The 19,373-nt window shown below is 34.5% G+C and overlaps 1 protein-coding gene across 1 annotated transcript in view; it reads right to left on the bottom strand.

Moving 5' to 3' along the window:
- ATL1 (atlastin GTPase 1) overlaps positions 1-19,373 on the bottom strand; it is an 87,614-nt gene that overhangs the window by 33,938 nt on the left and 34,303 nt on the right. Inside the window, exons 3-7 of the mRNA XM_010842255.1 lie at positions 11,641-11,888; positions 9,508-9,642; positions 8,959-9,063; positions 4,880-4,930; positions 2,534-2,590 (exon numbers count right to left, since the gene is read on the bottom strand). Coding sequence (XP_010840557.1) covers positions 2,534-2,590; positions 4,880-4,930; positions 8,959-9,063; positions 9,508-9,642; positions 11,641-11,888 — 596 coding nt within the window. The remainder of the gene's footprint in view (positions 1-2,533; positions 2,591-4,879; positions 4,931-8,958; positions 9,064-9,507; positions 9,643-11,640; positions 11,889-19,373) is intronic.

Genomic DNA, 19,373 nt, shown 5'->3' with positions numbered 1-19,373 from the left:
AGGCCTGGCGTGCTGCGATTCATGGGGTCGCAAAGAGTCGGACACGACTGAGCGACTGAACTGAATTGAACTGAACTACCCAATATATGCCAATGAGTTCTGAGGTAGCAAGTTCAGAGAAGAGAAAAATGAAAGCAAATAGCCCAATTATTATACAATACTTCAACTATTAACGTGAAAAATTATTTTTAAAAAGACAACAGAGTCTAATAGGTATTATAAACCACACAGGAGACTGTAAGCAGAGATTCATTTCATTCTATCTCAACTCCTCTCCCCACCTCTTCTCCAGATCTCAGAGGAGAGACTCACCCTCCTTCACTCACAGCATACCAACATCTTTCCATACAAAGGTCCCTTTTTTGGTTTTACTTTATCATATTTTCCCCAGATTCCCACTCCCATCAACTGTCTGCTCTCAACCACACTCACTCTAACATAAATTATTTTGCATATGAAGAAGTTTTAAATAATCACAAATAGTATCATGTTATAGAACTCGAACTTTCCCTCTACTAATTTAATATAAATTTTAATACTTTAGTCATGTTACTTATACTTCAGGTTCATTGCCTTTGGATGTTGAAAAATATTTCAGAGTATGTCTTTCAACCTATTTTATGTATCCGTTCTTCAAGTGATGGACACCTGTGCTGGCTACAACTTCCTGCTACTAAGGATCTATGAATGCTACAATGAGTATCCTTATATATTTGCCCTGTTCCACAGAATGGCTGCTACAAGCTGCACTTATTAACCAATAGGGTCTGAGTGTTCCCGTTTATCCATATTCTAGCAATCATTTGGTATTTATCCCCATATTCCACATTTTGCCTATCTAATGAGTGTAAAAGTGGTATCTCATTTTAATTTTTAACTGATTATCAATAAGACTTAACATTCCTTAGAAAATGTGTTAGTCATTCAGGTTTCCTTTAACAGCCTAACTTTTAAATTAAGTTCAGTTTATCATTTTTTAATTGTTTGGGATTTTTTAAGACTTTTTTTAGAATAGTAAAACTGAGAGAAAGGTACAAAGATTTGCCATAAATATACCACCTGCCCTGACACATGCATAGCCTCTCCTACTATAAACATTATTCACCAGAATAGTATCTTTTTTTTTTTAACCAAGAATAAAACTACACTGCTATCATAATCACTCAAAGTCCATGGCTTATTTGAAAGTGAAAGTTGCTCAGTCGTGTCTGACTGTTTGCAAACCCATAGGAATAGTCCATCTCTGGAGAAGGCAATGGCAACCCACTCCAGTACTCTTGCCTGGACAATCCCATGGACAGAGGAGCCTGGTGGGCTACAGTCCATGGGGTCATGAAGAGTCGACACTACTGAATGACTTCACTTTCACTTTTCACTTTCATGCATTGGAGAAGGAAATGGCAAGCCACTCCAGTGTTCTTGCCTGGAGAATCCCAGGGACGGGGGAACCTGGTGGGCTGCCATCTATGGGGTCGCACAGAGTTGGACACGACTGAATCGACTTAGCAGCAGCAGCAGCAGCATAGGTGTGTATTGGTTCCTTTGCCAGTTTTTGATGGTCATCCAATTCTTAACTGCAGTACTTCCTTGCACATTCTATACATTAATCCATTGTTGACTTTTGACACTGTTAGTACCTTCTACCAATTGAGTCACTTTGTTTAGAGTCTTCTGATAAACAGAAATACTCTATTCTGATATAGTAATATCCATCAATTTTTCACCACATTTTTTGCTGGGGGAGTCTTAGTGAATAAATGTTTCTTCACACTGGTTCAGGACGATATTCTCCAATATTTTATTCTATTAACTTTATACTTTTAAATTCCTTATTTAGTTTTTTAATACAATTGGGGAATCCCTTCCATATATGGTGTTCAGTAGAAATTCAATTTTTTTCTTCAAAAAGTGAGTTAGTTTTTCCAAACCCTCATTTCCCACTGATTTATGATGTGACCACTAATGAATGCAAGGTTTCCATACAGAGAGAGATATTTCTGAATGCTGTTTAGTTTCATCAGGTTTTTCCCCTCATATCTGTGCAGAATTGCACCATTTTCATTGCTATGGTTCTCTATTATGTATTCAATCCCCCAATTTGGATTTTCTTTTTAAAAACTGACTTAAAAGAGAACTTAATTTTCCCAGATAAGTTATAGAAAAATGTGTTGCATTTCTCAAAAAATTCTGTTATAGTTTTAATTGGAATTGCACTGAGTTTATTGGTTAATTTGAGGAAAACTAGATTCTCCACAACATTAAATCATGCCATCTGGAATCATACTATATCTCTCTGGCTTATAAAAATTTTTCTTTATGATCTTTAATGAAATTTTGAAAATATTTTCTCCATAAAGGTTTCTATATTTTGGATTTTTCTACTTAACTATCAATGTTTTTTCTTTTCTTTTCTTTCTTTTTTTTTTTTGCTATTGTGAATGGAGAAAGAAACATGACTCTCTCAATTAATATACCTGGTTATAGTCTTCAGGAAACTCTTATAAGAATTTATTATCATTTAATACCCACTCACCTGAAATGGCTTCAGAAATGTTTCTTCCATTGCCAGCCTGCCATATTCAGTGAAAAGCTACAAGGAAAATCACACATCCGCACACACACACACATGCACCCACACACACAAAGAGAGAAAACTTCAGTATCTTCTTGGCTTTCTTTCACTAATTTTTTTCTTTAGCTGTAACATAATACTATATTATTAAGACTGCAATAATCATTGTAAGTAACTAAGTATTAGATTAAGTAGAGCTACCGTAATCATATATTTTAAAATTAAGGACATAGAGTACATTTTATTTTATTTTATTTTTTTAATTTTATTTTATTTTTAAACTTTACATAATTGTATTAGTTTTGCCAAAAATGAAGTTTCCATTTTAAAGATAACACCTTTATATCTAGAATGTAGGACAATTTTTTTGTGGGGAAGATAAGAGACAAAGAAACATGTGAAATGACCTTTCAAAGCAAAACTTGCATAGATTAGACCAGAGAGCTATAAACTAAGTAGGATAATTTACAAAAATTGTTGCCTGAGGAAATTTAATGGCACAATGGCCTCGATTATTACAAAGGCATACAGGTGTTTGAGCAAGCTCTGGGAGATAGTGAAGGGCCAGGAAACCTGGCATGCAAAGCCTGGCGTGGAAGTTCATGGGGTCGCCAAGAATCGGACACGACTTAGCGACTGACCAACAATAACAACACATTTGGTTTAAAAGTGAAGAATCAAATAAACCACCTTTTATTTTTTATTGCTCCCAATTGAGATGTACCGTATCATTTTGTTTCACCAGAAATGTAATGTTTTAGAGAACACAGACTTGAGGTGGTCCCTGTGATTGGGCCTCTGGAGAGAGTTCTGTTCAGACTGGCCAAGTGGGTTTTCCAATATGTACAAAGGAAATGCCACTTTATCACACAAGAGTAGCAAGCTTCAGAGGCACCTCAGAGTTGGGGAAGGGTGCTGACACAGGGGACTTCCCTCCTTTGGCCTTTTAGAATTGCCCCCAAAGAACTACATTGCCTCTCCTGTGAAAACTGTGGGAATCTAGAAAGCAAATGATAGTACCTAGGTATCTGATTATAGTAATTAAATGAAAGTCTGGAATATTATGTTTAAAAGCTGGTCTGGGGACCAGAATCATTACTCATTTTCATCAGAATCATATACTAACATAATTTGAACTCACAGTCTTTTCTGAGAAAGAATGAGGTGATGTCATTTACAGGAAAAAATTTTAAATGATCTCAAAAAGAGATTGATTACTTACTCAATATCACAGTCCAAAATCAGTCCTTTTTTAGAAATCTTAAACAGGTACTGGACAGTGCCATGTCATTAACTGGCTAGGTTATGACACACACCTAAAGAAGCAGCTGTACTCACTCAAAGAAACATCTAACAATTATTCAGCATATCGTCTATTTTTCATAACTGATCAGTGTGATGTACCAGAAACATATTTGGGAGTAACGCTAGATGTGAACTCCAAATAATAGTTCCAGCCTCACAGATCACCCTGTGCTATTATCCTTTGTTATCTGTTACACTGCGTAGGGCCCTTATTGCCAAGATAATATATTAAAAGCAAAATTTTCTGTAAAATAAGCAGAGGGAAACTATCAGAGAAACAATAGGTTTTTCTATTAATATGTAGCTATTAATAACATGAATTGAAAGAGAGAAGAGAGTGTGACAGAGATGAGAACTACCTTTAGGAAATATCTAATCTTCTACTAATTTGAGATTTAAATGCGGCCTGGAGAGTGAAAGAAACACCGAGTCCAATCAGATGATGAGATTTCTATTCCCACTCTGTCACTAACTGGCAACTCATTCTTTTTCAGAAACAATTTCTCATTCATAAAATATTAAGGATAAGTTAGGTGTTCCTGAGGTTTCTTTCAGATCTAAAATAGAATTCTATGAGTTACCATCAGGTGTTCACCCATAGCTATAAAGTGGTCCACAGGAAAAAAATCTAGCATATAACTGATATTATACTAACAATTATTAAATCCTTGACCATAAGACTTCAACTTCACATTTTGGGCCATTTTTAAACCAAAAGTTCTTTTTCCACTCTAACGTGCCATATATTTTCCCATATACAGGGTCGACAAGCAAGTAGCTTTACTGAAACAAAGGACTTTGAAAACTGAACTAGAAAGAACATAAGCATACAGGGTTAGAACAAGAAACCTGGAAATGTGACAACTTCCATTTGGTTATGTTTTTAAATCTTTCTGACTGTTACCTTTTACAAGTACAAGAAGGCCTGACAAAATCTTAAAGTTCTGCTATCCATGCCCAAAAGATTACCAGATATATAAAACAGACTATAAATACTGTTACCTGAAGGTGCTGAAGATCATCCTCTTGGACATTTTGAGATAAATTATAAACCTTGATTAAGAAATAAAATCAAAATGAGAAAATAATAAACAACAAACTAAGCACTTATTTTGCTATTCTCTATTTTTGAAATATCAATTATCATAAAATCAAACTCTCTCATGTATATTCTTCTATAATGATATTTATAAGACCTTGAGAGAGAAGTAAAGAAAGCCTGAGAGACAGTAAACAATGCATTAATACAATGATCATAAAACTGTTCCAGAAATATAGTAGCCACCTGTTTTGGAGGCAGAATGTTAAAATTATTTCATGAACCTAATTCATCAATTAGTATTAAAATAATCATTCTTATAAGCTTACCAAAATAATAGCAATCTGGATCTTAATAACCCATATATAAAATTTTGTCTTGAAAAATTATATTGGCTTCTTTACAATCAATTATTTAAGTCTATAGAAAATTTCATCACAAGGAAGTTCTGAATATGTTGCTTACATCCTCAGACACATGCTTTATTGCTTCATGAATAGATTAAAGTAAAACTCTTTTTTTTCCTGAGAAAGAGGATAAATATCAGTAACTTCAAAGAAAAGTTAATGATGTTTGTTTATGTACTGATACAAACAGTATACTTTGTGTACTTTTTTCAATAACAGATTATTTCTCAGATAATAATAGTCATTACTAAGGACTTAGCAGATTTTTCAGTGAAAATATTTAATGTCTACAGGAAAAATATAAATAAAAATTATTTAAAAGGCAAAAATAATCCATTTTTAATTGACTTGTTAGAAGTTAGATATTAAGTCAGTATTTTAAAGGCTAATTAAATTAAGAAGTATATTTTTAAAAGTTAGTCAATCTTACGGCTACCTCAACGAATAGATCATTCAGACAGAGTATCAGCAAGGAAACATTGGACTTAACAACACACTAGATCACACTGACTGAACAGATACATAAAGATCATTCTGTCAAAAAGCACAGAATATACACACTTCACAAGTGAACATGAACCATTCTCAAGGACATGTCAGGTCACAAAAAAAACCTTAATAAATTCAAAGAAGAATGAAATCATATCAAAGCAGCTTCTCCAACCACAATAGTATGAGACCAGAAATCATTCACAAGGAAAAAAAAGGGGAAAAAAACAGGAAAATGTGGAGATTAAATAATGTGCTACTGAATAACCAATGGATCATGAAAGAAATAAAAAGAGAAATTTAAAAATACCTAAAGATAAATGCGAGCAGAAATACCACACATCAAAATCCATGAGATGTAGCAAAAATGCTTCTGAGAAGGAAGTTCATAGCAATATGGGCCTACCTCAAAAAACAAGAAAATTCCCAAATAAACAATCTAATTTTACACCTAAAGAGACTAGAAAAAAAGAACAAAGCCCAAAGTTTGTAGAAGGAAGGAAATAATAGATGAGAGCAGAAATAAAGAAAATAGAGATTAAAAAATAAAAATATCAATGTAACTAAAAGCTAGTTGAAAAGATAAATAAATTCAACAAGTCATTAGCTAGACTCACCAAGAGAAAAAGAAAGAGGGCTCAAATAAATAAAATCAGAAATGAAAGAGGAGAAATTACAACTGATATCACAGAAATACAAAAGATTATAAGAGACTACTATGAACAGTTATATGTCAACAAATTGGATGACCTAGAAGAAATGGATAAATTTCTAGAAACATGCAATCTCCAAAAACTGAATCATTAAAAAAGAAAAATCTGAATAAACTGATTACTAAAAAGAGACTTAAACAGGAATCAAAAAACTCCCAACAAATATAAACCCAGGACCAGATGGCTTCAATGGCAAATTCTATAAAACATTCAAAGAAGATTTAATATCTATCTTCCTAAAAACATTCCGAAAACTTTTTCAAATCCTTTTTATGAAGCCAGCATTATCCTGATACTAAAACCAGAGATGGACACCACAAAAAAAGAAAACTACGCCAATTCCCTGATGAATATAAATGCAAAAATCCTCAGCAAAATATCAGCAAACTGAATCCAACAATACATTAAAAGAGTAAACAAACCACAATGAGATACTACCTCCTACCTGTTAGACTGGCTATTATTGAAAAGATAAGGAACAGTTACATGTTGGAGAGGATGTGGAGAAAAGGGAACCTTCATATACTATTAGTAGGATTGTAAATTTGTGCAGCCACTAGGGAAAACAGTATGTAGATTCTTAAAAAAGTTAAGAACAGAACTACCATATGACCCAGTAATGGTATTTATCTGAAGAACATGAAAATACTATTTAAAAAGATATATGCACCCTTATGTTCAATATATCACTATTTACAGTAGCCAAGATACAGAAAGTCCTTATGTGTCCAAAGGATGAATGGATAAAGATATAACACATACATGCACACACTGGATTACTACTCAGCCATAAAAAGAAGGAAATCCAGCCTTTGTGACAACATGGATGGACTTTGATGATATTATGCTAAGTGAAATGGGTCAGATGGATAAAAACAAATATGTTATTTTACTCATGTGGAATAAGTGAATGAATAAAATAAAAGTGAACTCACAGAGATCAGATTACTGGTTACCTGGGGACAAGAGGGGTGAGGGCTGGGCAAAATGGATAAAAAGGGGTAACTATGTGGCGATAGATGGATACTAGACTTATGGTGCGATCACTGTATTCAGGATGGGGTGTTCCCGTGTATACCCGGGGCGGATTCATGTTGATGTATGGCAAAACCAATACAATATTGTAAAGTAACTAGCCTCCAATTAAAATAAATAAATTTAAATTAAAAAAAAGTGAACTATAATATTATACACCTGAAACTTATACTTTTTTAAAAAAAACTAGTCAATCATAGGTTATAATCATGACTTTCATTTTAAAGTTCTTTATAAAAAAGTTCAGTCTTCCTTCTATCCATCTTTTCATTGTCCTAGCTACACATGCCCTGGTTGCCTGTTCACTGGGTCCATTCTCCCTACAGGCTTATGATCTCAGCTTTGATTTACTCATCCTAACCACTCTGCCTTTCCTACCCTTTAAAATTATTTTACCTTTCTTTAATGGTCTGTTTCTTGATCACTTTCTCTTCTTGCTCTTTCTAGTGAATAGAAAATATCTAAAAATTGTCTTAAAATGTTTATGCTGTGTGTGCTATGATCATAGTAAAAGCCTTAAGGGCTTTCAGGACAATTATAAAGTGTACAATAACTTCAAAAACAATACTTAAAAAAAATAGAGAGCGAGAAAAGGAGAGAAAGACATTTACTTTCCTAAATGTACTTTGTGTGTTAGTCACTTGGTAATGTCTGACTCTTTGCGACCCCATGGACTGTAGCCTGCCAGGCTTCTCTGTCCATGGAATTCTCCAGGCAAGAAATACTGGAGTGGGTTGCCATCTCCTTCTCTAGGAAATGTACCTTAAGGTACTATAAAAAGTTGTGTGTGTGTGTGTGTGTGTGTGTGTATATATATATATATATATATAATTTTTACATCTATAAATTTTGTTTCATTAAATAAAACTTAGAATAGGTGGTTACAATGTAACTACATACATTAAAATTACTGAGTTTGAAGTGATGGAAGCCGCTCAGTCATGTCCAACTCTTTGTGACTCTATGGACTATAGCCCACCAGGCTCCTGCATCCATGGAATTTTCTAGGCAAGAGTACTGGAGTGGGTTGCCATTTCCTTCTCCAGGGGATCTTCCCGACCCAGGGATCGAACCTGGGTCTCTTGCATTGCGGGCAGACACTTTACTGTCTGAGCCACCAGGGAATTGTAGACTTTAAACAGAAAAAATTATCAATAAGATAATGTTTTCTGGTTAAAGTAGGCAATTTGAAAACTGATCAGAAATTAGATTACAGTAATTAAAAACAATTCTACTCTTATAGAAATAATAAGAACTAGTATGCTAATTGAGTCAAATAATATACATATAATATACATTTCTGTTGTTTGTCTCACTACCACATTTACATACAAATATATATATTCATAATTTTATTTAAAGAAATATCCATCAAAATGGATTTATTTTATTCCATACCTGAATTGAGCTGATCATTGTGCTAAGGGCAAATACTGTGGCAGAATCTCTCAAAGTTGACTGACTATCAAAGGTTCCCTGAGTATCCATCAATAGCACTGCAACCTGTAGGCAAGTAGAGTACATTATTGATATCTTATAGAACATGCAGGGCATTAGGGTTACCACAAAGTTAATTCCATAAGGACTAAAGCAAACCATCAGCAATGAATATTTAATAGGTAATTTTTCACACGTGCCATGAATGCCACTGAAAACAGAAATATTAATTTGCTGCTGAATACTGTAATGATTAATTTTCACTGGCAATCCAACAAAACAGAAACAGCATTGCTAACTGATCTGCTGTTCTACTGTCCCTATGATTTTGCCTACTATGATCAACAGCAAGGAAGCTGGGAACATGAAATAAGATGCTACCCACTTCCCTTTTAAACTTCATGTCAAATGGTCAAAATTAGTTTTTAAAAGAGCATTTTTGAGGATCCTGAAAAGTGGTAACCGCTGGTAAGTGAAAATTCAATTTTCTTTAAGAAGCTCGCATCATACCTTTTTACCATCAGGTTTATTGATAAGGAAGATTTCACTCCATATCTGGATTCCCGTGGTCTCTCGTTCAGACCCGCCTCTCCACGAAAAACCAGTCAATGGTTCATTGTGATCTCCAACCCAATCAACTGATTCCTGTAAATTAAGAAAGTCTATGATACTAAACTAGATATATAGTACAGGTTCTTCTACTCACCTGTACCAGTTAGTATTCCTCTTCAACTCCAGACAAAAGGAAAACAACATATACACATCTATTATACTGATACAATTGCTTTATTTACACATTCAAAAAAATTAATATGGAAGAGCAATCATATGTCACATGGTATGCTACATCCTGCGGATACAAAGATATCATTCCAGATAAGAGGAAGCTCACAGCCTAATAGGGGGGACAGACATGCTAACAAAGCATTATGATGCGATACATGTATGCCAAAATGGGTGTGTATTTTAGACATAACTGGAAGCATATAGAAAGAAACAACTAACTCTTAGTTAAGACATCACAGGAGAAGTGATATTAGAGCTAAGACTTGAATGATGTTTAGGCATTTCCCAGGTGAGCAAACTCAGCAAGGGCATTCCAGAAACAAAGAAATAAAGGTATGAGAGAGAATATTATGTCAAGATATACACAATAAGAATATACACAAATGCTTCTCCAGATTGGGGAAGGAGGGAACAAATGGCAGGAGGATAAGTACCTAGCAATAGGTGTAGAACAACAAAATCAAATCTGTTACACTTTAATTTGAGCAAATACTATTTAACATAAGCAACGTGAGAAGCATTATCAAGTATTTCAATGTTTATTTCACAATTAAAATTATGGTTATGCCTGAAACTACATAACCTGAAAGAATGGAAAGTATTCTAATTTTGTTCATTCAGTTTTCCTACCTGTGTTAAGCAGTGTACTAATGTTGGTATGACAGAAATAGAAAATGGCAAGAATTTTGTTTGTTTTAAAAGCCTGAATGTATTTTGGTCATTCTGTTATTGGTTTGTTTGGAGGCTAGAGATAGAAGATGTTAAAGTTAACATTACAAAGCTGTTCAAAAATATCTCACCTATATAAAAGATTAATCCAAAATGGTTAATTATTATATAAATGCATAACACAAAGTTTCTTTGGGTAGTATGTCTATTCTGCCTCAACATCCATATTTGTATCTGAATTGCTATGGGTAAAAGGGTAGACAAAAATACTGGTATTCTCTCAACTTCTTTCTGTTCCCCCACTCTAATCTCCTATTTATCCTTCTGCTTTTGGTTGGTTGCATGCCCCCTAAAGCCTCTTTTCTATGCCACACTATTATTTCAAATGTAACCACGGTGTTGGTTGCCTTTGGGGGTGGGTTAAAGGTGAGAACTGAGTGGGAAAAGATAACAGAACTTTGTGAGGTTAACAGCAAGATACACTTGATAGGATTTGGGGCTACCCAGGTATTTACATTTCCCCCCACAAAACAGATATACACTTCAGATGTAACTACATGTAAATGTTACAACAAAAGAAAAAAACTAAATAAATACTGAAATACATAATAATGATGTATATTGAAATATTTATAGGGAAGAATACTGAAGTCAACAATTTACTTTGAAATGAATCAAAAATAAGATAGAGCAATAGATTGAAACAGGGAAGAATAGCTGGATACAACAAAAGTAGTAAAGCAAGATTATTAATGTTATTGGTACAATCTAAGCAGTGCACATCCAGGTATTCACTGCAAGGTTCTTTTAGCTTTGCTGCATGTATGAAAAATGTCATAGTAAATGTTGGGCACAAAATAATTATAATAAAAATTATGACAAAAGTTATTCGGCATTTTAAACACTAACATGTAAAGTTTATAACTGTATCACTGTACTTGTCTATTTGCAGAAGAATTTTTTAAAATGTGTTACGTTCTAAGGGAAATGTAGCAAAGTGGCTTCAGACAAAGTGGCCTATATAGTTTGGTCCCCAAAGCACCAGAGTTGGAATGGTTACATGATAGCATTTTTAAACTAGTTCATCTTTAGGGAACATAATAATGGAAACATTGGACACTACTATAAATAAAAACACAAACGGATAGAAGCACAGAAATCAGAAAACTTTTTAAACTTCTTCCCTACCTGGTTATACATGTATCTCAACATGAAGTCCATTAGGAAGGATTTTCCTTTTCTAAATGCTCCAGCCACAGATACAGCGACGACTTCCTTGTCCCTGACAGCCTCTGAGAGAAGGATCCGATTTAGAGCAGTTTCATCTAATTCAAAGGAATGGTCATCTTTGACAATGAGGACTTGGACCGGTCCTGCCTTTTTCACTGGCTCCTCCTCCTCGGAGCTCCATTCATATGTCTTTTCTGAAAACCCACCTGTTGAATAAGATAAGAATTTATTCAGAAATCGTCTCAGAACACAGGAAATGTGTATGTACCTCTTGATTCTCAAACATCTGAAACAGGAGCACAGTGGAATTTGTTGTTGTTCTGTCGCTAAGTTGTGTCCAAATCTATGAGACCTCATGGAATGTAGCATGCCAGGCTCCTCTGTCCTCCACTATCTCCCAGGGTTTGCTCAAATTTATGTCCACTGAGTCAGTGATGCTATCTGACCATCTCATCCTCTACTGCCCTCTTCTCCCTTGGCCTTCAATCTTTCCCAGCATCAGGGTCTTTTCCAGTGGGTCGGTTCTTTGCATCAGGTGGCCAAAGTACTGGAGCTTCAGCTTCAACATCAGTCCTTCCAATGAATATTCAACATTGATTTTCTTTAGGATAGACTGGTTTGATCTCCCTGCTGTCCAAAGGACTCTCAAGAGTCTTCTCCAGCACAGTATGAAAGTATCAAACTGTGGTGCTCAGCCTCACATCTGTACATGACTACCAGAAACACCATAGTTTTTACTATATGGACCGTTGTTGGCAAAGTGATCTCTTTGCTTTTTAATATGCTGTTGAGGTTTGTCATAGCTTTCCTTGCAAGGCATATCTTTTAATTTCATGACTTCAGTCACTGTTCACAGTGATTGTTGATACCAAGAAATAAAATCTGTCACTGTTTCCATTTTTCACCCTTCTATCTGCCATGAAGTGATGAGACTGGATGCCATGATCTCAGTTTTTTAAAGGCTGAATTTCAAGCCAGCTTTTTCAGTCTCCTCTTTCACCCTCATCAAGAGGCTCTTCAGTTCCTCTTCACTTTCTACAGTGGAATTAGAAATGCTCCTTTTATGGACATATATGCTGTCACTTACATTGTATCTCAGAAAGACTTACAGCTCGTCTTTCTCATCAAGTGGCCAAATTAAATAGAATTTTATTTTTAAGAAAGCTCTAAATCAGTGCAGAGATCTCTGTTTATTGAGTGAGAAAAAAAAAATCAAAGCAAAGGCCTCCACTTTTGGAGCAAAAGAATAAAATAGCTTTAGTTTACACTTCATCCCTTAGAAATAAGTTTAATTATTCACATTAAGCATTCTTGTAACACTTTTTAAAGCTGAACATGTGTAGGAAGAAATACACAGAGGGACTCAGAATCACATATTCTAAAATTATACTTTGTAGCAATGGAAGTTACAGATAATTAAATTGGGTAGGGCCAGATTATAGAAGCCCTTCAAATCCATGGCAAAGTGGTCTGGATATAATTCAATCAAAAAATAAAAAGCTTTTGAAAGTTAACTTTATGTGGAGATCTTATAAACAAGGTGGGTGACTCTGGGAAATGACTAAATCTCTTAGTTTCTTCATCCGTAAAACAGAACAGGTACTATTAATAGTATCTATTTAAGAGTTGTTGGAAAGATGAAGGGAGTTACTACATGTAAAGTGTTGAGAACAAGGCTGGGCACACAGAAAATTCATAAAGGTCAGCTGTGATCATCATCACTACCACTACCTTGGGATTACAAATTGAACTAAATATTCCTGGAAGAAGTTTCTGCCTATTTTCTATAAATTTATGTGTGTTTGTGTATGTGTGTGCGTGCATGTGTGTTTTCAAAGTTTTGTATTTAATTGTCAAAATGCTATTGCTGACAAAGGCCCTATTTTAGAAATCATCCCTAATATATAAGGATTTCTGAACCCTAGACTTTGGCATTTGTAGTATATTATAAAACAACTTCAATGTGTCAAGTGATGTATTCTTAGATCCGTAGCCTTTTTAATGTACCTTCATAATGTCCTCCCACTTTGACTCTGGGGTTAGCTAAGTGATTTGTTTTATGACACAGCAGAGGATGTGAGACATGACGCAGCAGAGGCTTGAAAGAGTACTTGTGTGTTTCCATTTTGCTCTTTCACCTCTGCTGTTCATCCTGAGAATATCCCTAGACTAGTCTGCTGCAGGATGAGAGACACCTGAAGCAGAGGCATACTGCCTAGTTCCAGCCAGGGCCCCCAGCAAGCCAACCCCCAGCCACATGAGGAAGCCCAGTCAAGACGAACAGATTTGCCTAACAACAATTTCAACATGTGATCAATAAATGCCATTCTTCTATGCCCCTGAGGTTTTATGACCATTTATTATGCAACATAACAGGCAATAATTAACTGATACAACCTACAACCCCTTTCTTTAGAAAGGCAGTATAGTGTAGTGGTTAAAAACACAGGCTCTGGAACCAGATGGCCGAGATTCCAATCAAGACTTCCTCATTTCTTAGCTGAGTAACCTTAGGCAAGTTGTTTGACCTCTTTGTGTCTACCTCATAAAGTTGTTGTGAATTAACATACACATGTAATACACTTAGAACCCTGGCTGGTATATGTGTAAGTATTATTACAGACTTAGCAAACTACAGCCAAATATGTAACTGGCCTTGCCCAAGAAAAACAGGTAAAAATTCCTGTATCAGGCAATCTACCACAGATGCTTTCTTGTGTTATTTATTTATTTCAATACTCCACCAAGTTATTTATTATTATCTGTATTTTTGATATACAAGGAAATTAGGAGTTGGCTTAAGTAACTTTTTCAAGATCATACATACTAGCGTTCACACAGTAATTGTCAATTTGGGATTAGATCCCAGATTGATTTTAGTGGGCACAACTTCTGATTTTAATGCAAGTGTCTCCAATATCTGAGGTCACATTTGTTCTAATTGATGTGGTCTGATAGATACATTTTATGCTATCAGGTTAAGGAAGTTCTCTTCTACTTCTAGTTTACTGTTGATTTTTAAAAATCATAAATGGAAAAATGAATTTTATTAACTGTCTTCTCTGAAGCTATTGAGATGACCATATGGTTTTTCCTCTTTAATCTATTACCTTCCTAAGTCACTTGGTCATGTCTGACTCTTTGTGATCCCATAGACTGTGGCCCACCAGGCTCCTCTGTCCATGGAATTCTCCAGGTAAGAATACTGGAGCAGGTTGCCATGTAGTGAGTAATATAACTTTTCACTTTTGTATAAATCTAATATTTTCAGGGTGCAGAATATTAATTACACACTATTAGATACAGGTTGCTAAATTTGTTTAGGATTTATACAGCTATATTTATAAATGAATTTGAGCAAACTCTGGGAGTTAGTGATGGACAGGGAAGCCTGGCATGCTGCAGTCCATGGGGTTGTGAAGAGTCAGACGTGACTGAACTGAACTGATTCATAAATGAGTTGAGTCTATAACTTTCCTTTCTCATTTTGTTTTTGACTGGTTTATTAACAAAGTTACATTGGCTTTACCAAATGAATTAGCAAATTCTTCCTTTTCTATCTTCAGAAAGAGTAGTAAAGGATTAAATAGTTTTATGACATTTTGATAGGACTTGCCTATAAAACTATCTGGGTCTAGCATTTTCTTTGTGAGATTAATTTGTAACTACTATCTCAATTTCATTAATACTTACGATGCTATAATTATATTAGTAGTAATAAAGCTTTTTATTTCTTCTTGAGAAACTTTTGGTACATTATATACTTCTAGGAATTTTTCTCCATTGTCTAAAAGTTCAGACATTATATCAAAAAAGTCAAAGATGTGAACTGTATCATTAGCCAACCTGACCAAATTTAACATCTAATAATTGCAGAATCATGCATTTTTTAAAGTTCATATGGGGAATTTACCAAATAGACCATGTACCAGTTCATAAATCAGATCTCAGCAAGCTTCAAAGTATTAAAATAATATATGTTTTCTGACAATAGAGAAATTAAAATAGAAATCAGTAACAAGAGGATATTTAGAAAATTCCTAAATGTCTGGAAATCAGCAGTAAATTTCTAAATAACCTATGAATAAAAGAAGAAATCATAATAAATTAGAAAATGTTGTACACTAAATGATCTAATGACTGTTCTAATCCATTTATCAATCCGTCTATCTACAAACTGATGCAGCAATCCTACCTTATCTTAATCAAAACAGCTTTATGAAAAGTCACTATAAATAGTGGGCAAACCCTTCCTCAGATCAGATCAGATCAGTCGCTCAGTCGTGTCCGACTCTTTGCGACCCCAGGAATCGCAGCACGCCAGGCCTCCCTGTCCATCACCAACTCCCGGAGTTCACCCAGACTCACGTCCATCAAGTCAGTGATGCCATCCAGCCATCTCATCCTCTGTCATCCCCTTCTCCTCCTGCCCCCAATCCCTCCCAGCATCAGAGTCTTTTCCAATGAGTCAACTCTTCACATGAGGTGGCCAAAGTACTGGAGTTTCAGCTTTAGCATCATTCCTCCCAAAGAAATCCCAGGGCTGATCTCCTTCAGAATGGACTGGTTGGATCTCCTTACAGTCCATGGGACTCTTCAAGAGTCTTCTCCAACACCACAGTTCAAAAGCATCAATTCTTCAGCGGCTATTTTGATCCTTTCCATATGAATATTAAAATCAATATGTTAGTGTGTAGTATCTTATTTATATAGAAGTAGAGAAAATATGATGTTAGAATCTTTCTTAGAGGAAATTTATACCTGGAATGCATTTAATAGAAAAATGTTTGAAAAATCATAATCTAACATCCATCTCAAGATGAAAAAGAATGGCAAACTAAATGCAAAGAAAAGGTAAGAAATAATAAAGATAGTATCACAAATCAATAAACTAGAAGATCAAGATTAATTCAATAATCTAAGACCAAAGAAAAAAGAAAAATTCCCACAGATTATCACTATCAGATATTAAAAAAGGTATCACACAGATCTTACATTATATTTAAAAATAATATCAGAACATTATGAATAATTTTTGTTAATAAATTTGATAATTTTAATGAAATAGATAAATAAGAAATAACATCATTTATTTTAAAAACTACACAAGAATAAATACAAAATAGAAATAATCTTATATCTGGAAAATTAGCTAAATTCATATTTTAAAATCTTCATGCAAAAACAAAACAAAATAAAACTCCAGGCTCAGTTGGTGAGATTCCATGGTAAATTTTTCCAAATATTTAGAAAAAAAAATAATGGGCATTTTACACAAACTCTTCCAGAGAACAAAAATAAGGCACCATTCTCAACTTGTTTTGTGTTTTCAGCAAAACTATCATACCAAAACGTGTCAAGAATATTTTAAAAAGGAAAATTATAAGCCAGTGTCTCTTAAACTCAAAAAGTTCTAAAAATACATAGCAATTCAACTCCAGAGACAATAAAAAATCGAATACATCACAACTACATGGTATTTATTTATTAAAGAAATTCAAGGTTAGCTTAATATTCAAAGGCAAGCAATTGGCTATATTAAGTAAAAGGGAAAATAATTTCAACAGATTCATAAAAACAGGTGTAAAAATGTAACACTTATTTCTGATTGAAAAGAAACTCAACAAATTAGGAATAGAAGGAAAATTCTCTAATCTGATCAATGGTATCTACAGGTATAGCTAATATTATACTTAGTTTTGAAATAATGAAGATTTCTCTGAAATTAGGGATCTGACATGGATGACTACTTCTAATTAGCATTACACTGAAAGTACTAGCCAGTGCAACAGGTGAGATAATTCACCAAAGATAAAAGGGCGGGAGAACAAGAAATCAAATATCATTATCTACAGATGACATGATTAGGTATGCAGAGAATCCAAAAGAATATATAGATAATTAATAAATTTAGCAAAGTTTCTGGATATGAAGTTGATTTCTTATATGTTATATACTTGCAGCAAAAAGTTACAAAATGAAATTTAGAAAAGCCCTCACAAATATATAATCAGTTGACTTGTTCTTGGTCAATTAACTTTTTGTAATAGTTTAACTGGAATATAATTTGCATAACATATAATTTATCAATTTAAAGGAAATAATCAATTTGATGGTTTTTAATAATTGTGCAAACTATCACCATGATTAGTTTTATAACACTGTGGTCACCTCCCAAAATACCCACATCCTTAGCAGTCATCCCCATTCTTCCTTACCTTCCTCCAGCCCTAGGCAACCATTAGTGTATCAAAGATTTGCCTATTTTGGACATTTCATATAAATGGAATCATACAGTAGGTGATGTGATCTTTTGGTGACTTTTCTTGATTTAGCATAATGTTTTCAAGGTTTATCCAGTACATGTCAGTACTTCATTTTTTTATGGTCAAATAATATTCCATTGTGTGAATATACTATACTTTGTTTATCCATTCAGTTGATAGTCATTTAGGTTGTTTCCACTTTTGGCTACAATGAATAATGCTGTTATAAACTTTATGTACAAGTTGGTATGTGTACACATGTTTTAATTTCTCTAGGATGTTCAATTGATTTGTGACAAAGATGCTAAGGTAATTCAATGGAGAAAGAACAGTTTTCACAACAAATGGTACTGCAACAGGATATCTAAATGCAGAAAGTAAACCTAGATATATTACACTCTACACAAAATATTAACTCAAAATGGATCACTAACCTTAAGGTAAATCCAAAACTATTAAATTTTTGGAAGAAAATGTAAAAGAAAAGATTTATGACCTTGTATTTGGCAATGATTTCTTAGATACGATTCCCAAAGCATGACCCATAGTTTTAGTCTCTTTAGGCTGCTACAACAAACCACCACAGACTGGCTAGCTTATGTATAACAATTTTTTTTCATAGTTCTGGAGGGTGGAAGTCTGAGATTAGGGTGCCAGCGTGGTCAGATAAGGACATTTTACCAAGTTACATATTTCTCATTGTATCCTCACAGGGTGGGAAAGACTGCAGAGTTCTGTGGGATCTCTTTTCTAAGAGCATTACATCCATTCATAAGGTTCCACCCTCATTTCCTCATCACCTCTCAAAGGCCCTACTTTCTAATACCATTTCACTGGGCTTCAGGTTTTCAACATATGAATTTTGGAGAGATGAAATGGTATGGACCTAACAGAAGCAGAAGATATTAAGAAGAGATGGCAAGAATACACAGAAGAACTATACAAAAAAGATCTTCACGACCCAGATAATCACAATTGTGTGATCAGTGACCTAGAGCCAGACATCCTGGAATGTGAAGTCAAGTGGGCCTTAGGAAGCATCACTACGAACAAAGCTAGGGGAGGTGATGGAATTCCAGTTGAGCTATTTCAAATCCTGAAAGATGATGCTGTGAAAGTGCTGCACTCAATATGCCAGCAAATTTGGAAAACTCAGCAGTGGCCACACGACTGGAAAAGGTCAGTTTTCATTCCAATCCCAAAGAAAGGCAATGTCAAAGAATGCTCAAACTACCGCACAATTGCACTCCTGTCACACACTAGTAAAGTAATGCTCAAAATTCTCCAAGCCAGGCTTCAGCAATATGTGAACCATGAACTTCCTGATGTTCAAGCTGGTTTTAGAAAAGGCAGAGGAACCAGAGATCAAATTGCCAACATCCACTGGATCATGGAAAAAGCAAGAGAGTTTCAGAAAAACATCTA

This window comes from Bison bison, unplaced genomic scaffold, assembly GCF_000754665.1.
Source record: "Bison bison bison isolate TAMUID 2011002044 unplaced genomic scaffold, Bison_UMD1.0 scf7180017864174, whole genome shotgun sequence".
NCBI classification, from domain to species: Eukaryota; Metazoa; Chordata; class Mammalia; order Artiodactyla; family Bovidae; genus Bison; species Bison bison.
The sequence above is the reverse complement of the archived record's forward strand: the minus strand, read 5'-3'. Positions and strand labels throughout refer to the sequence as shown.